The 23,839-nt window shown below is 41.1% G+C and overlaps 1 protein-coding gene across 1 annotated transcript; it reads right to left on the bottom strand.

The window, feature by feature from the left end:
• Nucleotides 1-1,855: 1,855 nt before the first annotated feature.
• DPM1 (dolichyl-phosphate mannosyltransferase subunit 1, catalytic) lies at nt 1,856-23,801 on the bottom strand. Its single transcript, XM_060033407.1, has 9 exons — nt 23,608-23,801; nt 20,572-20,671; nt 15,101-15,134; nt 12,923-12,999; nt 12,813-12,838; nt 10,898-10,993; nt 7,520-7,588; nt 4,966-5,080; nt 1,856-4,064 (listed from the first exon to the last, which is right to left on the bottom strand). Exons 1-9 carry the CDS (start codon nt 23,766-23,768, stop codon nt 3,960-3,962), a joined length of 783 nt encoding a protein of 260 aa, XP_059889390.1. The 5' UTR covers nt 23,769-23,801; the 3' UTR covers nt 1,856-3,959.
• Nucleotides 23,802-23,839: the final 38 nt, after the last annotated feature.

Genomic DNA, 23,839 nt, shown 5'->3' with positions numbered 1-23,839 from the left:
CGCCCGGGGCCTCGTCGCGCTCCGGCTCGGCGGCCTCGGCGGGGTCCGGCTCGCGCCGCGGCCGCGGCTGCTGCCGGGGGGCGCGGCGGGCGCAGCAGAGCGGCGGGCGGCGGCGGCGGCGCGAGCGGCTCCCTCCAGTCCCCGCGCGGGCGGCGGCGGCAGCGTCGTCGAGCGGTGCAGACAAAGGAGGGGCGGAGGGAGGAGACGGAGGGTGTGGGAGAGGCGGCTTCACCGGCGCGGGCAGGCGGGCGGCGACGGCCGCGCTCCTCTCACTCCTCAGCAGCGGGGACCGAGAGAGGGAGCTGTGTCTGAGGAGACGCCAAAATCCCCCTTAGCGCTGCCCGCGGGAGGGGGAGGGGGCACAAGATGGCGGCGGCCGGGGGGGGCGGGAGTTCAGTTCATGGATCCCGGCGGGCGGCGGAGGGGAGACCGGGCCGGCGGAGGCGGCGGCAGCAACGGGCGGGGGAGGGGGGGCTGATCCCGCGTCTCCCCTCAGCAGACAATACAAGCGCCTCGGAGCGAGTCCCCGAACCTGCCCTAGCCAAAATGGCGGCCGAGAAAGAGCGGAAGTGACGTAAGTATCTCATTAGCATAAGAGGACTCATTGTCCAGCTAACTAAGGGGGGCAGTGGGGGACAGTACCCTTCCCCCCCCCATAGACAACTCTTACTCCCACCTGTGTTTGCTCCTAACTTTTTCTGAGGGAGGGTGGCATCAGCACCCCCACCCCCACCTAAGGGACATTATATAATCCCCACTGAGGGGGAGCTCTCGCGAGAACCAAGAGGATTTGCCATTGACCCACTAGGAGGCGCCGCGGATAATGGCCGCAGTGCGCCTCCATGGCCCGTGTGCACGGCGGGCGCCTTCCTCTGGCCACAGCGCCGGCGGCGGAGGCACAAGCAGAGGGCCGCAGCACGCGCTGCACTCAGTCAGGTGGCCGCGCCGGGGATCCTTGCGCGGGCCCAGCTGGGCCTGGACTACATCTGGTGGGAGGGGGCGTGCGCGCAGCCCCGCGGCTCCACGTGCTGGGAAGCCCGCGCTCTCGGGCTGGGCAGCAGCCGGAAAGGCAGACACACCTGGCCGGTCATGCCCGACACCTCCTGCTTTAAATGAGGTGTGAGGGCCTCGTGCTTCACACACCCACTTGAGATGAGACCCAACCCCATGGATGCTTGACCCCTTGCGGGTGAGGTGCGCTATTCAGTGGACAGGCCTGCGTTTTACAGAAGGCCGGCTGTTGCCCTGGGACTGGACATTCTTCCGAATCAGTGATGGACTCTTCTCTTTGGCCTGAAGAAAACAAGTGGGATCCCTAGCGTTTGAGGCCACTGGGCTGGTGAAGCCCACGGATGTGAAATGATGTTGCCAGTGGGCCTCCACAAGATCCTTAAAAACCAGACTGTAGTCCCAAGCCTTTTAGTGCTCCCACAATTTGCACAGCATAGGACACAACGTGGGCCTTTGTAAATTTAGGTCAACCCCAACCAACACATTGTGTTCTCAACATTCTTGAATCCACCTTTTATGTTGAGTGCATATGAGTGTCTATCACTGGCTAGACATACTTAAAAGTAATAAATGTCAATTGTGAAGGATTAACCAAACCTGTTAAGATGTGCTCTGTACATCTTACACTTATCTTTTGCTGTTTCTCTAAATTTCATGTTAAAATAGTTTCAAACCATACGTAACATCCACAAAGAATCTGACTTTACTGAAAACAGAACAAATTGTGGTTACATATAGCTCAATGTCTAAGGCTTCAGTTAGCAGGTTTAACAAGCTGTTTCATCCAACACAGTATTCCGTTAATTTCTGAAATTGTGATAAACTATATCTTTAAAAGCCAAATCAGTATTTCAAGGGAAAACAGCTGAAAAAAGTTGTAAAAAGGAGGAAGGGACCCAAAACATTCAATTTAGAGAAACAAAGATGAAGAAGCTAATTCCATGTTGCAGAAGACAGGCAAGAACTAATATGAAATAAGCAAAATAATTTTAAATTTAGTTTTCCTTAGATATACTTAGATTTCATACAGAGATAATACCAATACAAAGGGAGAACATCTGGATTTCATCCTTGGCCCCATTTACAAAGTAAAAAGGGATGCTGGATTCACATGTAAATGTTTAAAAAGATTTTACAGTGTTTAAGTCACCAGATTTACTACAAAAATCTATCTAAATAGTCCAGATTCTTTTCTAAATAACTTCCAAATGGTGAAAGTTTTCACTGCTCAAATAATTTACTGTAAATAATGATAGTGTTGTAACGATTGTGGGAATAAGAACCAAAAGACTAAACAAAGGCAAAAGGTACCTACCCTAGTGAGGTCTGAGAAGACAGTATTTTATAGTGGGCTCTCTGAGGTGGTTATTTAATCTCTGCTCCACAGAGTTGACAATGAAAATTTAACTTTGGGCTCAGACGAGAAAGAATCTAAACACTCAAAAAAAATTATTTTACATCAGTGGTAATAAATTTTCTAGTTGTTAGTAGTGATGAGAGAAGTCACTTCCCCAAGGAAGAGGGGTCCATGGTGGGCCAGCTGTTCAGCTCTGCATAAAAGGGAAACAGAACAGTAGAGGCCCTTATTGGAATGTGTCCTATGGATTCAACTATGAGAATTGGTAATGTTCAAAACGATACCAAAGGTTTTATACTCTGGTATTCATTTCTGGTAGGATCTGTTAGAAATGCAAATGGAAAAATCAGACTTGAAGTTTCTTCAGCAGCCAAATTAAGCCAGGAAAATGCAGTAGTAGGAATACTGTTCACTGAATCTGCTTATTAAATGACTTAGAGACGCCCCTTCCTTTTACTTGCTAAGGAAAGTCTAATTGATCTTAAGCTTATTTGCTCAAAGTATGCCTTACTCAAAATTTTAAAAGACACTGCGTGATCTAAAAGCTATGCTATACTTGGAAATTAATCTTTTTTGCAATACCCACTTAAGGTGGGTAAATAGAATATTTCTGAGGGCTTTACTGAACATTTCAACTGGCAGAACAGTTTTCTCAACAGAGAGCTACAGGGGATTTAGTCACGTTACTAAAGATGTATGCTTTGTTAAGGGTCCTGAAATAACATGAAAAATATTTTGAGGAAAAAAACATAGTTGTTTAAAAATTACTACAGCTGGGAATTCCCTGGCGGTCCGGTGGTTAGGACTCGGCGCTTTTACTGCCGGGGGCCCCGGTTCAACCCTAGTTGGGGAACTAGGATCCCACAAGCTGCACAGCACAGCCAAAAAAAAACCCAAAAAGGTGGGGGGGGGGCCAGAGGTGTGTATTTCTTTTTTAGTTCATATAGAAACAGCCATGTATCATATGTGTATTTCATGAATATAATTAGCACTCCTCTTACTTCTGACATGTATTAGGTATGAATCCAGAGCTATGAATACAGTTTTTGTTTGTTTGTTTGGTTTTTTTTGCGGTATGCGGGCCTCTCACTGTTGTGGCCTCTCCCGTTGCGGAGCACAGGCTCCGGACACGCAGGCTCAGCAGCCATGGCTCACGGGCCTAGCCGCTCCGCGGCACGTGGGATCTTCCCGGACCAGGGCACGAACCCGTGTCCCCTAGCATCGACAGGCGGACTCTCAACCACTGCGCCACCAGGGAAGCCCCTGAATACAGTTTTTATAAAGAATATTTCAAAATCTTCCCCATGTAAGAAATCCTGCATTTGCATACGCTAATGAAAGCATTTTTATGCAAAAATTTCATATACATTTATTTATAGGTCTTAGTACAGCAAAATGTAAACGAAAATTGAGAACGCTGCTCATTTTTCTAATTTGACATATAAAATGGAGTTTCCCAGGAAAAAAGATTTGCATGAAATTTACCTTACCTTATGATTTATGTTCTAAGAGTACATTTTATAAAAATCAGCAACCAGGCTTCTTTTATGTTTAAATTGAACATGATTAAGTATAAATGAATAACTTTCTTTTATGTAGTAGCAAAGAGGGTCAATAGTCCTTTCAAGAAAGAGACTATTTCATTTCCTCCCAACTTGGATTCACCATAAACACGATCCACAAATGATATTGGAACCTAGTTAAAAAAATATATGTTAAGTGAGTCTTCAAAAATATTAGAAAGGAAGCATAGCAGGCATACAACAATTACTCATACAACAGAAACAAGATTAGTCCGCTGATAGCAAGTCCTTCAAGGTAAATCCGAATTATGGGATTCTTACAGCAACTGTGTGCACCTCCAAGTCTTCAAAATTAAACATGCATTTTACTATCTAAAAATAGGTCATCCAGCCAAAGCTACAAGTGTTTTGAAAAGCATTGATCCTGAATATTAAGTTGGTTTACTCAAGCTTCCAAGAAAAATTATATGCCCGAAGTAAAATGGCCTTTCACCTAATTTTTTTCAGTAGTCCATCAAATTTAGCTGTCACTGTTTTAGCACTAAGTTAACAATCTTATAACTTCCACAACAGTAGTAACATTCTAGTTAGCTATTTTCTTGCTCTGAATAAAAATATTATTGTTAAACAAGGAGAGTGTTCCCTAAGAACTTACTAGCCGGCTGGAAATATTACAAATCCCCTCTGCTCCCCCAATTCTTGCCCTTTTCATTTACTCATAGGCAACGGGCAAAAGGGATTCACCACTCATTTTTAAGTAGGGTGGCTGATGGCTGAGACAAGGGGAAAAGCAGCAGACTCATCCCATAATGCTGAGTGGTCAGAAGAAAGCGAAAGGAGAAAGAAGATACCGGTAACTTTTATTTATTTAAAAGGGAATGCTGCCTTCTGTTATGCTTTAAATCTTGGTAAGTCAAATATATTAATTTTAAAGAAATGTGAATTTTCACCCTTTTGCATGGACACCTGGAAGCCTTCCACATTTTTTTAGTAGTTTATGAAAATTAACCTTTTTATGATAAAGAGTATAACCCTATTGTTTCTTTATGAGGAGTATAACACTATTTACCATACCTCGCCAACAGTATAATTCAGCTGTCTCGCCCGAACAATCATCTCCATCTGGAAGACGTAGCCCTTAGAAACACATTTTTCTATTAATTTCTGTAAAACTTCTTTTCGGTATAACCTGTAAGAAATTAAAATGTATATGAACACCTGGATAAATATACATGCCTACATGTATCCTGACCTTACAAAAAGTTCACTGGTATTTATAAAACCTTAAACTTTCACCAGCCATTTGTATATAGAAAAGTTCTCACAGTTGATGATTATGATACATTTGTCCTGAACTGGAAAGGCCATAAAAATATTTGGTAAATAATTTGGGCCGATTTTGAAAATGAATTCTTAGTATCTTTTAGAGAATTATCTTCCTATCACACTATCAGAAATTATAAAAATATGGTGATAAAGTGAATCATGTGGAGCAGAACCCCCCCATCGTTTGTAGTTTTTATTTTCTTAATTTATTTGTAAAGCTGAAAGGGGAGAAACGGTTTCAAATACTGGAACAACAGAGTTGACAGATGATGAAGCAACAATATAAACTAGGTAACAAGAAATAAGTAGTTAACAGACATTTCCTCATACATGTCTATGAAGTTCCTATTTCCTGAGATCTAAATAAATTCCTGAGATAAACTAAGTCCCTCTAGGATGAGCTTGGTTAAGCTAGGTTAAGACAGGAAGTAGGGATCACAGGATGAGGCAATCCTGGTGGGAATCAGATATCAGCAACTGAGGTCACAGTTAGACACTTAAACTGGGCGAATGCACACCCTAACTTTAGATGGACTGCAGGCCAAAGGCAGAGCTCATCAGATTTACAAAGAAAGACAGGAGCTGGGAAGTCCTATCGGTGAACTCAGTCACGTTCTTCAGGAGCTCCCTATTTTCAGAGTCACTGAGGTTAAAAAACAAAAAAAACCCTGAGCCTCAGTGAGTAGAAAGGCAGCAATTTCTACCTCTTTCTTCTTGCTGTTTTTGTTTCTGAGAAAGCTAGGTGAGGCAGTAACTTCGTTCTCTTGGCAGTTAAAGCCACCTGGATCTATAATGCCAGAGGGCTTTATACCTGGAACTCACATATTTTCTCAGGCTTCCCTTCAGGCTACCCCACCTTTTGGTTTTCAAGCTTTTAGGTGGCTACCAGGCTAAAGCACAGCCCTTAGAGGCACCTGAGGGGGATTAGTGGTGTGCACTCCTTTACCCACACAGTCTCCATCAGAACTCAGAAGAGTAAGTCTGGAATAAATGTGAAGAAAGCAGATTCTGATGGTAGTAATAGTCATTCAATAACAAATGTTTATTGAGGAACCTACTGTGTTTCAGACACCTTTTCATGTTTTGGGATTTTAGCAGTAGAAACTAAAGATATATGTCAAATGATGTTAAGTAGGGGAGGGAGGTCTGGGATATGGGAAGAACTATGATGGTGGGATAATGGAATAACGTTTCAGCAGTACCTTTAAAACTAGGATTAGGCTACGAATTCTTTCCCTGTAAGAGTCACTTTATTCCCGTAAGAGTCACTTTGTAAGATTTATTTCTCTTCATTGCCACCCCTGCCTCCTCCACCACAATATCTTTTTTTTTTTTAATTACAATCTTTTTTTTTCTCTGGAAATCAGAGATCTTTATAACACATTATTCATTTGCCTCGAAGTGTAGAACTGAAGAGATGTATTTATGGGGTCCCTATCTTTTATACACCAAATTGTGCTTTCAAAATAATTTACATTTTAATTCTAGAGAGGTTTCATTTTCATTATCTGACCTCTAATTTGCGATGGCTCCTCTCTTCACTTTTGACTCTGTCTTACTATCTCTGAACTGCTATCCAACAGACTTGCAGCTGCACTAGTGGTACTAGTTAACCTTCAACAACCAGCTCCTAAATTTGTGTGTTTGTGTGTTGTAATGAAGTATGGAAGAATCAACATTATTTAATGGATAAAAGCAAATGCCAAGTAATAGAAAGTATTAACCAATGCATGGGTCTCAGCCTTAAAGCAGATGAACAGAAATTTTATAGTTTCAGAGATAATACACACACCCCCAGAAACAAACAAAAATAAAAAACCCCCAAGGACCTAGCAGGAGGCTTCGCTCCATTTAAACAAGAATTTTTTTTTAATAAAAAACATGGAGAATAAGGAAACTGAAAAAGCTCTATATAAATATTAAAGATTTTAAACTTTTCTGTGGACAATGCTATAAGCTGCAGAAAATTACTGGAAGAGGCACTGTTTTTGAAGCCCATCTCAGTAATATCCTGAATGAGCAGTCCATGGTCACCTCAGGCCCCTCAAGGGCTGAGCAGCGATACTACTGTTAACAAGCACACGAACCTGTCATCCATACTCTTTAAAAAGTACAATATTTTCCCTTAAGATGCTTACGCTTCATTAGCAGCTTCTAACCAACTTCAGTCTCTCTTTTTTAGCGTTCCAGAACAAAAATGGGATAGAAACGAAAAGTATTTCTTTAAGTCATTATAAAGCAAGAAATTTAGGCAAGAAATTGTAAATAGTAGAATACACACAATCACAGGTTTTCACTGTACCTGAAACTTCCTGTTAAATCAGACGCTCCTGGTCTCAGCAAGATCTGAGTTATAAAATTGGCCCCACGGCTGCCAAATAAAAGATTTTCTTTATAAAGTACAATTTCTAAACAAAAGAAATACACCCAAGTGTAGAGTGCTAAAAATGCTACACTGACTTCATAAATGCAACACTATTTCACAAAAATGTTAATTCTATGGAACAAACAGAAATCAGTGAAAGGAGATCTGGTAGTTCTCATTTTTCAGAAAATAGGGATTTTTATTCTTGGAATGTGACATGTAGAGGCGACCATAAAACACTCATTCTTCCAAACTCTAGGTGAGAATGGTAATAGATTTTTTAACTCAACTCGCATATTTGCCAACAGTCATGATTTAGAATTACAAACATCTGTCAAGACAGCAAAAGTGATCTATCAGGGATCTGGAGTTTCTTTTTCAGATTCAGATCACCAAGTGATGGCAGTTTCCAACTGGGTAATAGGTCAGTTTGCATTAAAATGGCTTTTTAAAAAATTTTTTTAAAAAGGTGTGCAGGTGGGAGAAGGTTTTGGTTTTTGGCAATCTCTGGAAATTGACCAAAAGTTCCATTCTGAGACTTTCTTAGTCTGCTTGGGCTTCTATAACAAAATACCGTAGACTGGGTGGCTTAAACAACAGATATTCAATTCTCACAGTTCTGGAGGCTGAAAAGTGCAAGATCAAGGTGCTGTAGACTTGGTTCCTGGTGAGGATCCTGTTCCTAGCCTACACATGGTACCTTCTTGCTGTGTGCTCAAGTGGAGGGGGGCAGAGGGGCTGAGGGTGGGGGTAGGAGGAGAAAGGCCAAGCTTTCTTGGTTTCTTCTTGAAAGGGCACTAATCCCACCGAAAGTGCCCCACACTCAGGACCTCATCTAAACCTAATTACCTCCTCAAAACCCCACTTCCAAATACCAACATTCCCTGCATAAGGTACTTTAACACATGAATTCTAGCAGAAACATTCAGTCCATAACAATGACTTTAGGATCTGTGTTTCAAACACAACTAGGTATCAATCAACTATAATCTATTACTGACTAATAGCTATTATTAACATTTCAAAAAGATGTGAAGTACACTTGGAAAAAATGACTTTGGTACTGCAGCTATATTTTAGTGGGCTCAGATTATTTTAGAGTGTTCAGATTCAGAAAAAAGGTGTTTTTTTTTTTTTGGCGGGGGTGTGGAGGGCAGCAGGGGAAGCAGCCTGGAGAAAACAGTTTCTCTGCAAAGCCAGGGTAACCATCAAGGGAATCCTTAGGAGTGTTTCTTTCTTTCTTCCTTCCTTCTCCTTCCCCCCTTCCTTCCTTCTTCTCCTTCCCCTCCCTCCCTTCCTCCCCCGACCCCCTCGTGCCCCACAGCACGTGGGATCTTAGTTCCCAGACCAGGGATTAAACCCAAGCCCCCTGCATTGGAAGTGCGGAGTCTTGACCACTAGACTGCCAGGGAAGTCCCAGGAGTGTCTATTTCATTAGTTGGCATAATGGCTAACAGAAACATTTTCCTTCAAATAGCTACAAAAAAATTCCAGGACATGGTTTACCCACCAAAATGGGTGTAATCAAAGGAATGTGAGTGTATATGTATTTATGTGTATGTGTGCGTGTCTGTATGTATATATTTGTACATCTATTTAAGATAATGCATTTTAAAATTGGGGTCTTTTAATTAAAATGCAGCAAGAGTCAGACAGACTTGGGTTCAATTCTGGTTCTGGACCATACAAATGAGACCTTGAGCAAGTGATACAGACTCTTTCTCAGGAGTTTATACTATAAAGTCAGTGCAGACATTAACAACTAATGACAGATACAACTCAATACAACTAAATGATCCAACTAAACGTTGTAAATTGTCTCTGACTGGGACTCCCTGATTTTAAATAGTAGCTTTAATGAACAATTCAGAGAGGCCTGAGAGATCACTGATTTGTTGCTCTCAACCTTGGCTGCACAACAGAATCATCTTGGAGCCTGTGAAAAATACTGATGCTCTTGCACCACCTCTGGAGATCCACTCAAATGGTCTGCAGTATGTGTGTGCACAAGAAAGGGAGGACAAACAGGGAGCAGTTGTGTATAATTTTCCCCCTACATGACTTCAGTGCTCAGGAGGATTGAAAACCACTGAGTCATCCGACCCCTTCATTTCACTGAAGACTGAGGCTCTTACATGTTTGAAATACTTGCCCAAGGTTTAACAGTTAAGAGGCAAAAGTGACATTAACCTAACAGAACCTTCAATAGGAATGAAGTGGGTGATAAAAAATACTATCAGTAAGAATTTATATAAAGTTATGTTGTTACACAAAAAGCAATAAGCTATATAGATCCTTTAGAGATAGAAACACATCTTCCCAACAACCTAGGTGCCATAGATTAAATATGGTCAAATATTCTTTGTGGGTCTTCCCATCAAGAGGTGGATTCTATTTCCCCACCCCTTGATTATGGGCTTGCTTTGACCAAAAATTAATTTGGTGTTAGCCCCAGAGCTTAGGACTCAAGAGTCCTTGCAGCTGCAGCCTTGGTACTTTTGGGTGCTGCCCTTAGGATGCCATGTAAAGAAGCTGATCTAGCTTCCCAGGTAAGCGGCCACATGCAGGAGAACTGAGATGGCCCAGCCAACAACCAGTACCAACTGCCAAACATATGAATAAGGCCATCTTGGAGCCTCCAGCTGAAGGAAACTGCATGAGTGAGCCCAGGTGAAGTCAGCAGAGGAACCAGTAGCCAAACCACAGAATTGTGAGAAACAATAAATTGTTGCTGTAAGTCACTCAGTTTTGGGATGGTTTGTTACACTGTAATAGAAAACTGAAACAGTTTGTTTTATTTCCATCTTATCATGAGGAAAGTAAGCCTAGAAAAGGTAAAATATGCAAGGGGACACAAGTAATTAAAAGACACAATCAGGACTTTAACCCAGGTCTGCCTCCAAAGCCTCACTACTTTATGCTGCTTAGTAAAAGCTGAAATCATGAAGTGTCTTAAATTATTGAAAAATATATATGGAAAAAATTACATATTTAGTCCAAAAATATAGATGAATAGTTCACTTAAATCAAAGCTGAAGGTCCAGCAGAACAAACTGTGCTGAATTAGACCATTTCTACGAAAGGTTCAAAGGTTTATGCAAATTTTTCCCAAGTGAAAACCATCCAAAATACAATACTCTAACACAGGAAAAACTGTGGGTAAGAAGCTATCTGGGAATACTTTCTGGAAGTTACAATCTGATCCCACAAACTCCAAGGCAGCATGGTAATTTAATCCAAATACCTGTTAAAAACGTATTTCTAGTAGTTACACTAAAAAAAAATTAGAGAAATCATGAGCACATACATATATACCTGATTATTTTCCTTTTCAAATCCCAGCCATATACACCTCCATTTCCTTTGTAGCGAGTTCCAGAGACAATGTCAAAATTACCCTCCTTTTGCTTCCTGCAGAAAAAAATAAATTAGCTGGCAATTAGAAAAAGCTGTTGAGCTTTCAACAGAATTGCTAAAGCAAAGCTTATGAGTATTTTTAATTCTAACAGATATCACCAGAAATTACTTTCCAAAAAGGCTGTAGTAACTCATACTTCCTCCAGCAATATCCATGTTCATCTTCTATCATCTTATTGGTGCTGGATGTATTGTTCTATATGTCTTTAATTTTGAAAAACTAATAGTAACACACGGTTATTTTAATTGCATTTCCCTGACTACATCCCAGGGTGAATATCTTCTCTTAGGTTTATTAGCCATTTGGACTTCTTCTACACATGGCCTGCTTGTATCTTTCACCCATTTTCTACTCCACTGGTTCTACTGCCTTATCAGGTCAAAGGAGCTTTTGTGTATTGGTGATCTAAGCAGAGAAGGTATTTCTGAGGTGACTTTTATGCAGAGATCAAACAAGGAGTAGTTGGCCATTAAGGAGCAGTGAAAGAGCACTTCAGGCAAGGGGGAGGGGCATAAGATGAGTTCAGAATGCAAGGCAGGGGCCACATCACGAGTGGTTTGAGGGGCAAGTAAAGGAGTGTGGATTTTTCCCCATGTGTTCACAGGAACTCCTGGAAGTGTTCTAAATAGGTGAGTGACCTGATCTGATTCTGTTTTTGTGTATTTAGCTTACATTCAGAACAGCTTCCAAATTCTTATTCTGAGAGGTGTCATGGTCTCTTGGGTTTTCTAAAAATATAGTTACATTACCTGCAAATAAATGTAATTTTGTATCCTTTACCAATATATACTAAACTCTTATGTTACAACATTACTTAAAATCTCCATGTTTAATGATAGGTGGTACGCCTATAATCATTGATGAGTTTATTGGAAATGACTCAACATTTTACCATTTAATAAGACCTTTGTGGGGAAATTCCTTGGTGGTCCAGTGCTTAGGACTCTGCTGAGGGCCTGGACTAAAACCCTGGTCGGGAAACTAAGATCCTGCAAGCCACGCAGTGTGGCCAAAAAAAACCAAAAACAAAAACAAAAAGTAAGACCTTTGTGTTAGGACCAGGTTGTCTTCAGTATGTTTTCCTTCAGTATGGTTTCCTTCTATTTCTACATTAAAAGTTTAATTAGCAATGGCTAGTGAATTTTACCAAATACGCTTTACCATCTATAGACTTAATCACGCTTCTTTTCTTTTCTTTTTAAAAAATATTTATTTATTTATTTGGCTGTGCCAGGTCCTAGTTGCAGCACACAGGCTCCTTAGTTGCGGCCAGCAGGCTCCTTAGTTGTGGCATGCAAACGCTAAGTTGCAGCATGCATGTGGGATCTAGTTCCCTGACCAGGGATCCAACCTGGGCCCCCTGTATTGGGAGTGTGGGGTCTTAGCCACTGGACCACCAGGGAAGTCCCCAGTCATGCTGCTTTCTTTGTTAATGTGATAAATGAATTTTTTTGACCAATTCCTGATTTTGGCATTCCTGGAATAAACCCCAGGTATTCACAGTGTTCTACTCTTACGATGCAGGGCTTAATTCCATTTAACAGGGAAGCTGCTTTTCATATTTTTCTGTAGTCTGTAAGAATTAGGTAACAAAGGAATTATCTGTTGATTACTCCTCTCAGGGCTCCTAAAAGATATCATTTAGTCACATAACTAAATATTTACATGACTCAAAGCTATACCTTGGTTTCATTTTTGATAGCAAACTTAAAATAGCATGAGTATTTTTAATGAATGAAAAATGAAAATAAGTACAAAATCAATATAAGGTGAATGATTTGAATAATTCTTTCAAATATTAGAAATACCTACCTAATGAATTCAGGAATAAATTTTGGCTGAAATTTAGAAAGAATAAAGAGTAGGTCAGTAAAACAGGCTAAGACTATCATAAATAGCCTCTAAAGAAATATACCACTCACATGGTGTGAGAGATCAGCATCCATGATGACTACGTAGTTTCCTGTGGCATGTTTCACCCCATGAATATATGCAGTTCCTAAAAATGAAAATATTTATATCCATTAAAGGAAATCACCAGAAATGCTCAGGTATATATCTGAACAGGGAAGAAATTGCTAAGCACCTCTGAAAAGCATACATTAGTCCTCTAACATCCTATTTGTTATTCTCCATCAAAAACATCTTTCGGGCTTCCCTGGTGGCGCAGTGGTTGAGAATCTGCCTGCTAATGCAGGGGACACGGGTTCGAGCCCTGGTCTGGGAAGATCCCACATGCCGCGGAGCAACTAAGCCCGTGAGCCACAACTACTGAGACTGTGTGTCTAGAGCCTGTGCTCCGCAACAAGAGAGGCCGCGATAGTGAAAGGCCCGCGCACCGCGATGAAGAGCGGCCCCCGCTTGCCACAACTAGAGAAAGCCCTCGCACAGAAATGAAGACCCAACACAACCAAAAATAAATAAATAAATAAATAAAAGGGCCAAGCATTTGAAGCCCTTAAAAAAAACAAAACTCTCAATTTCATTCTTTCGTCTCCAATTTCACTTTAGTCCCGGGCGCCATCTTCTGATGCGTGGATCCCTACCTAACCAGTCTCTCTGCTTCTGCTCAGCCTATCACCCCTGTCCCACAAAAGCTACGCAGTGAGTGTATTCTACACTGGAAGCCTGGTACACTAGAGCCCTGTATCTGGGGCCAAAGGTGCAACTAGCAATTACTTAGCCACCCTCAATGCTTAAATATTCCTCGGGGACTTGGCAGGTAAGGGTGACTGGTCAGGAACAGGATGTGGGAATTCCTGCATTCTCTAGCCCCAAATCACTACAGTATCTTATTAGAAAGGCAGAACTCTTCTGACTTCTTTTGTTAAGAAGTGATTATCCAGGGACTTCCCTGGTGGCACAGTGGTTAAGACTCCACGCTCCCAACACATGGGGCCCAGGTACGATTCCTGGTCAGGGAACTAGATACCACACGCATGCCGCAACGAAGGAGCCTGCAAACCGCAACTAAGGAGCTGGTGAGCCACAACTAAGGAGCCCACCTGCTGCAACTAAGAGCCAACCAGATTAATTAATTAATTAATTTTTAAAAAACATGACTACCCACAGCTTTTTGGATTTCCACTGACGGGTTAGTAATTCTTGGTGGCTTTCATGGCAGTTTCAAAATTATTTCAATCCCAAAGAACCTTCTGGATTCAGATATTCAGAACATTTGATCATGCCATGAAACTGAGGGTCTTCAGGACAGCAGATACTCAATTTTCAAGAACTGTGCTTCCTTCATGCTCCCCCAATTTTTCAGTAAAATTATACCACTTTTCAACATAAAGCAGCTGTGACCAACAATAGAAATAAAGGCATTCAAGATTTTCATCTTAGAATGACTGACCTCATCTGAGCTTTTCTATAACCCCTTACATTTTAAAGCTGGAAAAGCTTCCTTTTAAAAAAATAAACACCTTTTAAAAACTTGTAACTTCAAGAACTGTTCAAAAGACTTACAGCTAAGGCAGTGTGCTGGTCTAAATGTTTGCCCTTAGATCCCTTCTCTGCTCTTCGCAGGGGACTATATTTGTTTTCTTGTCAACTGGTTTCCAAGCAGCTTTGGGAGGCACAGGAAGAAGGAAGATCTCAAGGAGAAGGGGAAAAGTCCAAGTGTCCTCCCCTTTACTCTGCCTCCCAGCATGGACCAGATTCCATCCATGGCTCCCACTTCTGCCAAGCATCCCTGACTCCACCATTCTAGCTCCTCTGGGCAGCCCGGGTTCCCCGCTCTAAAAACACCATCTCCTCCATTGTTGCTCCAGCCCAGGAGCGGTAGTGAGCTCCAGCTGCTACTAATCTCTGAGTAGCCCCACTGTTCCATTTGGCTTCTCAGCAATTCCTTCACCTGTGTAACCAGAGTCTCTGTATTAAATTCCCTATATTGAAAGAATTACAGTGGTTTCTGTTTTCCTAAGTGGGCTTTGCCTCATACAGGCAATTCAAGTTAAACCATCTGAATATCATTAAGATCATTAAAAACCATCACAGGAGGTGACTGTATTTTGGCCCTGTTCCAAACTGGGGAAATACACACTGGATAATCTTACCAAGGCAAGGAGCAGGCATGAGGGGTGAGAGGTTCTACTTACCTAGTCCCAACTTTTGCTCCCGTGGTCTTAGAAGCTGTAAGAATAAGAAATGGCATTTTAACACAAATAATCGAAAATCTGACTAATAAAAACTCTTTTTTAATAAGTGCTCACTCATTTTAACAGAAATACAGCTGCATTTATTAGACCTTAAAGCAGAATATGCTTAACATTTTTTGCCAAAGTAAAAAAAGCATTTAGTAACAAATCAAATAATTTAATAGCTTTCAAGGAAAAGTAACATTCTTTCACCCAAACCCCACAGACCAAATCTTAAACTCCGCCCCCTGCCGCACCCCAGAGCTATCCACCAAAAAAACATTTTTTTATGTCTATTACTTGATTTATCATTTTAAGCAATATCTATTGATTCCTTCCTAGGAAAACTGAGTATTTAACTCACTTATTCTATACCTTTTTGGAATATTTGATAGCCATGCTTGTTTTCTCAATTCCCTTTGTGATTTTAAATGTTGATACTCCATCCACTTATCTTGACTCTATGCTTGGATGACCTCATCTTATTCTCTATTGGTCCAATGACATGATTTCAGGTTATATTCCTAAGATTAAATTCTTTCTCCTTACAGTTTGTCAGTTAGTCTTTCTACACTTCTTGCTTCATATATAAACACTGACTTAGTTGTTATTTCCCTTTTTCTCTAAATTTCTGGAAAAGTAGAATGCCAAGGTTTTAGTGCTAAGTCTCTGAGGTAGGGGGCTCAAGTAGACTAACTACTGAGCATTTCTTATCCTCCTCCCTCCCCCGCCCCCCGGCACTTGCCAGTGGGTAAGCAGGTTGCCTCAGACTGCAATCTCCAAAGTATTTGCAGTTTAATTTAAACAGGATAGATTTTCTCTTTTTTTTAAAAACTACACGCAAGCTGCTATAGGTCTAGGGGAGGAACAAAGATGATAAAATACATTCCTACCCCATGAGTTTTTATATAGAGGAGAACTAGACATTCAATCAATCATCTATAATAATTACTATTCACTGAACAAAATCAAACCAGACATGTCAGGTTTTATTTGATTTTGTGCTTGACTGTTACTGACAAAATACTGACCTCATCTGGTATTTGCCCTGAAAAAGCAAATCCTTTAAAGTTCATCTTAGATTTTCTATAACCGTATGTTTTAGCTAAAAATCTTTTTTTCAAACAAAGGATAATTTTGTTATTTATAATTTTCAGAACATTCAAAAGTTTATATAAAATAGAAACCACGTTACATAGATAGGGTACCATGGAGCAGTTAAAAGAATGAGGTAATCTGGTGACAAAAGACGACCAAGGTATAATTAAAGAGTAACAGAAGGCTTCCCTGGTGGCGCAGTGGTTGAGAGTCCGCCTGCCGATGCAGGTGACATGGGTTCGTGCCCCGGTCCGGGAAGATCCCACATGCCGCGGAGCAGCTAGGCCCATGAGCCATGGCCGCTGAGCCTGCGCGTCTGGAGCCTGTGCTCCGCAACGGGAGAGGCCACAACAGTGAGAGGCCCGCGTACCGCAAAAAACAAAACAAAAACAAAAGAGTAACAGAATGACACAGGAAGACTGCATTTCTGTTCAAAAACAAAAACACACATGTAAAACCACATTACCTGGTTCTATAGATGTAGACACACACACACGTGCACAAAAAGGTCTGGGGTAACATATACCAAAATGTGGACCGGGGTTCTCCCCCTGGAGAAGGGACTGGGATGCAGATCAAGAAATGCTCATCAGAGGCCTATTCAGTTTTACTGGTAATATTTACATTTGACAAGAATATACTTGTTGGGCTTCCCTGGTGGCACAGTGGTTGAGGGTCCGCCTGCCGATGTGGGGGACGCGGGTTTGTGCCCCAGTCCGGGAGGATCCCACGTGCCACAGAGCGGCTGGGCCCGTGAGCCATGGCCGCTGAGCCTGTGCGTCCAGAGCCTGTGCTCCGCAACGGGAGAGGCCACAACAGTGAGAGGCCCACGTACCACAAAAAAAAAAAAAAAAAAAAGAATATACTTGTTTACTTCTTATGTAATAAAAAGTTCAAATTGTTTCATCTCCTGTGCTTTACTTTCAGACTGCTAATTCCACCCCTCTCCTTTTTTTCCCTCCTCACATCAGTATGATTGCTTTTTCTTACACGAGGCAGGATGGCTTAGTAGATGACTATGGAACCCCCCTGCTAATTTGCTGTGTGACCCCGGGGCAGTAATGGGCACACAGAGCTCACCTCACTCAGCCGTCATCAGAAGAAGCTGTGAATTCACAGGAAGTGTGTGTAAGGGTACAGGGCACATACCCTGAAGAATGCTTACCACAACTGCTTAGAAAATACCATTCGACACTATGATTTGTTTGACAAAAAAACTTACTTTGTAAAAATCTTTATCGTAGAAAATCTTGGTGACGCTTCAGAAAACGATATCAATTTCCACTAGGATCAACACCATTTGAGTGGATCTGTTTTACTGTACTCTCGAAAACGGGTTGGGAGAAAGAATAAAAATAAATCTGCAGCTAAGAAAAGGCTAATCGTACTCTATTTTGCAATTCTTATCAGTGAGGCTCATATTTTTTTCACTTTTGACCATCTGTAGTTCTTTTTTTTTTGCATCGGCAGGCGGACTCTCAACCACTGCACCACCAGGGAAGCCCTGTAGTTCTTGTTTTCATGAATATTTATTTCTGTACATTTGATTAGGATACTGATCTCTTTGTCAGAGAAAATATGTTGGTATTTGGGGATGAACCAAATATTTTTAAGTAGTCAAATCTCTCAATCCTATAGTTATGCTTGACATTTAAAAAGTAATGAATGTGTGTTACACTTCATTATCAAAACAATTTTTAAAAATACTAAACTATAAATAATGACAAAATATAGATGAGTCTATCTGATCTCAAGTTGGGGGATGAAACAAGCCATGTACATCAAACATAATAGAAGCCCTCCAAATCTCATATCTCCCTGCCCTGTGATCACTGTTAACAGTTCAGAATATGTGCCTCCAATTCTTCTATGGTCCCACTCCTGCCATTTATTAATTACCTATGTACCCTTGGAAAGTCACTTAACCTCTAGTCTGTTTCCTCACCTCAAGAGTTAAATTTTTTTTTCTTTAGCTTTTTTTCTAAAATATTCATTTCAGCCAGTTTGAAAGGCTAACAAAGCATCTGTGAATATTTTATCTGAGGTATTGTAAAGTGGTTCCTAATTTTTCCCCCAACTAAATATATATATGTCACCTAAAAAGCAAGCAAGTGCCCTCCCTGGCATAGCTTGTTATTGGCGCGTGCGCACGCGCACACACGTAATGTTCTAGTTTAAATGACCTAAAAGTGATAAAATAATGAATGAATAGGGAATTTCCCTGGTACCACACGGAAATCATGATAGTAAATGATATTTTTTCCTCATTTTAAATTTTGTTGGATTGATGGGAAAAGTGGAACCCTTTGAAGACCATGTTGTTTTAGAATTTGAGATCAATTCATCAGGCATTCCTTAAGATCAATCAATCACACCTCAAGGCTGAGGTTCTTTGACAAAAGTATTCAAAACACTGTTAGGTTGATGTTCCCAGATTAAATGGAAGTGCATAATGAAAGTATTCTATACATTATGTGAATCAGTAGCCCTGGCCCAGAACTTAATAAAAACTGAGGAACTGTTGGCCAAAAATATGAACCTAGCATTACCGGAAGTCACTGCTAGAAGGATGAAAATCTCAGTTTTTATCTCCTCTGTACACTTGTACATCTGCAGACATTCAGAGAGGACTGAGGTGTGCTAGTTCTGTGAATTGCTCGTCTGTGAGATGGAAAGAACCTCTAGTACAGGATAGATTTACCATGTATATAAGAGTAACACATTTCTTTAAATGCTTCTCACCAACTAAGATCTCCTCCAACTGCATAGAAATTATTTCATTATTGGGACTAATCAAGAATATCTGGACCCAGAGCCTATTCTTTTTTTTTTAAATTTTATTTACGTATGTATGTATGTATGTATTTATGGCTATGTTGGGTCTTCGTTTCTGTGCGAGGGCTTTCTCTAGTTGCAGCAAGTGGGGGCCACTCTTCATCGCGGTGCGTGGGCCTCTCACTATCGCGGGCTCTCTTGTTGCGGAGCACAGGCTCCAGACGAGCAGTCTCAGTAATTGTGGCTCATGGGCCTAGTTGCTCCGCGGCATGTGGGATCTTCCCAGAGGAGGGCTCGAACCTGTGTCCCCTGCATTGGCAGGCAGATTCTCAACCACTGCGCCCCCAGGGAAGCCCAAGCCTATTCTTTATGATGCTTAATTGCCATTTCTTGAAATGCAAATATCAATAAAGGTTCTCCAAGAGACTTCTTCGTTCCTTTTTATGGCTGAGCAATATTCCATTGTATATATATGTACCACATCTTCTTTATCCATTCCTCTGTTGATTGACATTTAGGTTGCTTCCAGGTCCTGGCTATTCCAAGAGACTTCTTTATTCCTATATCAATCGTTCTCTGTTGGGAAGAGGGACAATTCTGCCCACAAAGGGAGGGACACTCGATGTTATCCAGAGGTATTTTTGGTTGCCACACTGAGGAGGGGGGCTGCTGCTGCATCTCGTGGGTAGAGTCCAGGGATGATCCTAACATCCTACAACATACACGACAGTCCCTCACAGCAAAGACCTATCAGGTCCCAAGGTCAGTAGTGCTGAGATTGAGAAATTCTGGTCTATACAAATTACAAAATACCCCAAGCCTAGAATGTGTTTTCTAATTAAACCTGGATTTAATGTATGCTTTTGGCCCAAGAATTAGCTGAAGTGATCTCACAAGTATGCTCCAACGTTTATAAAGCCAAAACACTGATCAAAAATAAAAATTACAAAGCTATTACAAAATGAACTCTACATCTGCCTAAGTTACTCCTGTAGAAGAACAACAGGCTTTAAGGCACAGTGGGAATATCTAAAGTTTAAGACTCAGAAAGTCAATCCAAATACTTCCACAAGACTGTTCTACAGATAAAAATAAAAATGCCAAGTTCCCTGAAAAATCATGTTTCACATGAAAACAATCAGTCACCTTTCCCAGCTACAAGCTAGCTGTAGGCAGGATTCTCTACTGACAGTATGAGAATACCTAGAGAAAGGGAGTGCTAAAGAACAAGACACATTACTAACTGCAACCTAGCTCTACCAATATTCCTTCTCATTTCAGTTTCATGCTTTAATTCTGCCCTTCAAGGAAACTGATCTGCAGAGTCAGACATAAAAACAGAGTTCATCCGAAGGCTCACTATCTTGCTGTAAACCTACCACTGGCTCAACATATCAAAGACATGTAAAATCTCAAGCACAATGAAAATGCATCTAAACCCCAGGTGTGTAAGTTGCTCTTTAACTTTTTCAGTTTCTAGACAGACTGAATTTAAGCACTGTTCATCCATCATCTTTCCCCAATATAAACATAACTGATATGATAGAAAAATGACTTACAATTTTGTCTGACCCATAGATCTTCTCCAACTGTTCAGCAACATCCCTTGTTCCATCTGGGCTTCCATCATCTATGATTATAATTTCATAGTTGAAGCCACTAAAATAAAAAAAATTAAATTTTTTTAAATTTAAACTACTGCTTGGAGACAGTAGTCTCAAATGAAAAAATGATTTTAAAATCACTAATTCCTCCCCAGTATAAGTGGAAATTTATTGCCATGTTAAGCACCAAGGAAAACTTTAATTATCAAATGACATAAATGTCAAATATTTACTATGTCACCTCCCAACTACGTACGTTGCTGGAAAATGCTATACAGTCCTGATATGTTAAAATTCTCACAGAAAACATACTCTTTCGTTAAAAAAATTATAGTGATCATATATATTATATACCATAGGATATCATATAAAATTTTATACCTACTTGGGAAATGGAATTGTGGAACTTTAATATCAAGTCTTAGTTACATAAAATATTTCAAAAATATATTTAAAGATATCAAGTCAGCTGAATAGCTCTGGGTGATTATTCTTTTTAATTTAATCCATGAATAGATAAATCTGATTTAATTTCACCCTTAAAATACCCACTTGAGAATGGTGACAGTCTTTTACATCACTATTTCAAACAGTTATACCCATTATCCCACACTATCAAAACAAACAAACAAAAAAACCCAACACCCCCAGAGCATAGAATGACAAAAGATGTCAGTGCTTCAAAATTAACATCTTTTCGTTGTTCCCATTAACTTCATGTGACAGTTTTTATTCTAAAAACAAGCCAGCACAATACTTGGATGTACCTGTGATCACCATCATATCTCTCCCCACCTCCCTTTAAAGAAAACATTCTTTTTGTTAACTTTATTGGGAAACTTAAGGGGAAAGAAAAGGAGATACAGACAAACCCCCGAAACCCAACATTCTGCTTCCTCTGGTCCTGCTTGAAGAAACAAATGCGAGGAAATCAACCAGAAAACACATTCTATTGTTAAAAGCTTTAAAAAGTCGGCCCCAGCAAACTTGGAAGAAAGCAAAACACATCCTATCTTCTAAGAGTACATAAGATGACTTCAGTTTCCAACAGTGCATTAAATTTGGCTCGTAAAGCCAAAAAAAGTTAAGATGTTGGACTTCCCTGGTGGTCCACTGGTTAGGACTTTGCCTTCCAGTGCAGGGGGTGCAGGTTCCATTCCTGGTCAGGGAGCTAGGATCCCACATGCCTCGTGGCCAAAAAAACCAAAACATGAAACAGAAGCAATATTGTAACACATTCAATAAACACTTAAAAAAAAAGTTAAAATGTTAATTCTAGTTGTTGTTCTGAAAGAGATATACTTCATAAACAAATGGAGTCATTCATAAGCAAAATTACTGCCCTCTCCACTTCAAAGCACCCACACCACCTGAGGGTGAGGTAGTTAAAGGAAACAAGCTGAGCACACTTTAGATTACCTGACTGCCGTCTGAAAAGAAAATAGCTGTTTCCGTCATTAAACTTCATTTTGATTAAAAAAAATCCACCCAGAAACTACTGAAAGGTAAACTGCACTACATAAAAAAATTAAAGAATAGAGCAAAAAATATTGTATAATCAGAAGACAAGCTTCAACAAGATCAGCTACATGACAATTTCTCTCATCTGGAAAGAGCTTGAGAAATCAAAATATAACTTAAAGAAAAAAGGGTTAAAAGCTACGGATAAAAAAACTTTGAAAAGCCGTGAATGTGAGGATAGTTATTTCATTCAAAGAATTATAATCAAAACAGCAGTATCTTTCACCAATTAACATTTCCAACAATGTAGGTTTAATAAAACTGGCTGGTTGGTGGGGCAACAGGCCCTCTCTGATGAATGTTGGAGAGTCCTAAGCCGGTACTATCTTTTTTGAGAGCAATTTATCATTAAGTATCAATCTAAGCACATCTCTGTCGACTCAGCAATTACAGCACAAAGACTTTATCCACGGTATACTAGTAAAAGTAAGAATGTGTAAGGAGCACTTCTTACATGTCAAGCACTTTTCTCAATGCTGTTAAATACGTTGTGCACAAAGTCCCTATTCTCATTTGTAAAGTTAAAGTCAAAAGAGAAAAACAGAAAAACTCTGGAAATAATCCGTGTTCATTGATATGACCCGGTTAGAAAAATTATAACACAGCCATATGATATTACCCAATTTCCACAATAATTTGCGAAGTTTGTATGTGCTGATATGGAAAGATCTTCAAAGATTTACACATGATCCCATTGGTGCAACCGTAAAACAAGTTACTTCGTACTGATACCACGATTTTCTGAAGTTTAAAAAAAACTGTATAACTCTTTCAAATTCAACTCCAAAATCTCTGTTTAACAATCACATCAAACATCCACCAGCGAATCTGCCCTTCTGCCCTCTCCAGAAAGGATGTCCAGCCCAGCAGCAGCTCCCTAACCCACAGAGCCCAAACCTCATGCTTACATAAGCCCTCAGCACCCGGGCGGGAGTGAGCGGCCTCACTGAGAGTCCTGGCTCCTGCCGCAGATCCTAACCACCTAGATAGAGGGAGGAGTGAGGTCAGGCTTTCGGCCTCGCAGTAATTAAAAGGGTGGCTAGGGACTTCCCTGGCGGTCCGGTGGTTAAGATTCTGAGCTCCCAACGCAGGGAACATGGGTTCGATCCCTGGTCCGGGAACTAAGATCCCACATGCTGCGGGCGCATGCCAAATATAAAATAAAACAATAAAAGCAAACAAGTAAAAGGGGGGCCAGCCCTTCTAAGAAAAAAGCGGGGTGAGGTATAAGGGAGTGTATAATAAAGGAGTGTGTCACAAAACCCAAGGGCAGATATAAGAACCCGAGACACAGAGAGAACCCGGGAAGTATCCGCCTCCTTCCTCGTAGGGTGGCTTCCTCCCCAAGGCTTCCAGCGGGAGACAGAAGAGAAGCCAGGCAGGGGGCCGCCTCTCGCAGCCAACTGCCGACACCCAGGCCGGGAAAGCCAGCTGATCTCATTCCTCTAGGAGGGCGGCCGGGCGCGCTACCTCTCGGAGAAGCTCTTCACCAGCAGCCACACAATGAGCGGTAGGTTCTCGCGCTCGTTGTAGGTGGGCAAAAGCACCGAATACTTGTCTTGTCGCGGGGTGCGCGGCTCTGGCTCCCGCGGAGACCTAGTAGACGGTCCACTCGCTTCCCCGGAGGCCATGGCAGAGCTGCACCAGGCGACGGAAGCGGAATGACGTCAACGCGGCGCGGGAAGAGGACGCGTCGGAACGT

Source organism: Delphinus delphis, chromosome 15, assembly GCF_949987515.2.
Source record: "Delphinus delphis chromosome 15, mDelDel1.2, whole genome shotgun sequence".
NCBI classification, from domain to species: Eukaryota; Metazoa; Chordata; class Mammalia; order Artiodactyla; family Delphinidae; genus Delphinus; species Delphinus delphis.
Note: the sequence above shows the minus strand (reverse complement) of the source record. Positions and strands in the feature narration are given on the sequence as shown.

Excerpts from the sequence above, each read along its gene's own strand:
- DPM1 (XM_060033407.1), bottom strand. The coding sequence starts at position 23,768 with ATGGCCTCCGGGGAAGCGAGTGGACCGTCTACTAGGTCTCCGCGGGAG. Across the intron at positions 7,589-10,897 it reads TTGAAAAGGAAAATAATCAG|CCGTGGGGCCAATTTTATAA; the intron begins GTATATATGTAT and ends TTTATTTGGCAG. Across the intron at positions 5,081-7,519 it reads GATTTAACAGGAAGTTTCAG|GTTATACCGAAAAGAAGTTT; the intron begins GTACAGTGAAAA and ends AATTTCTTACAG.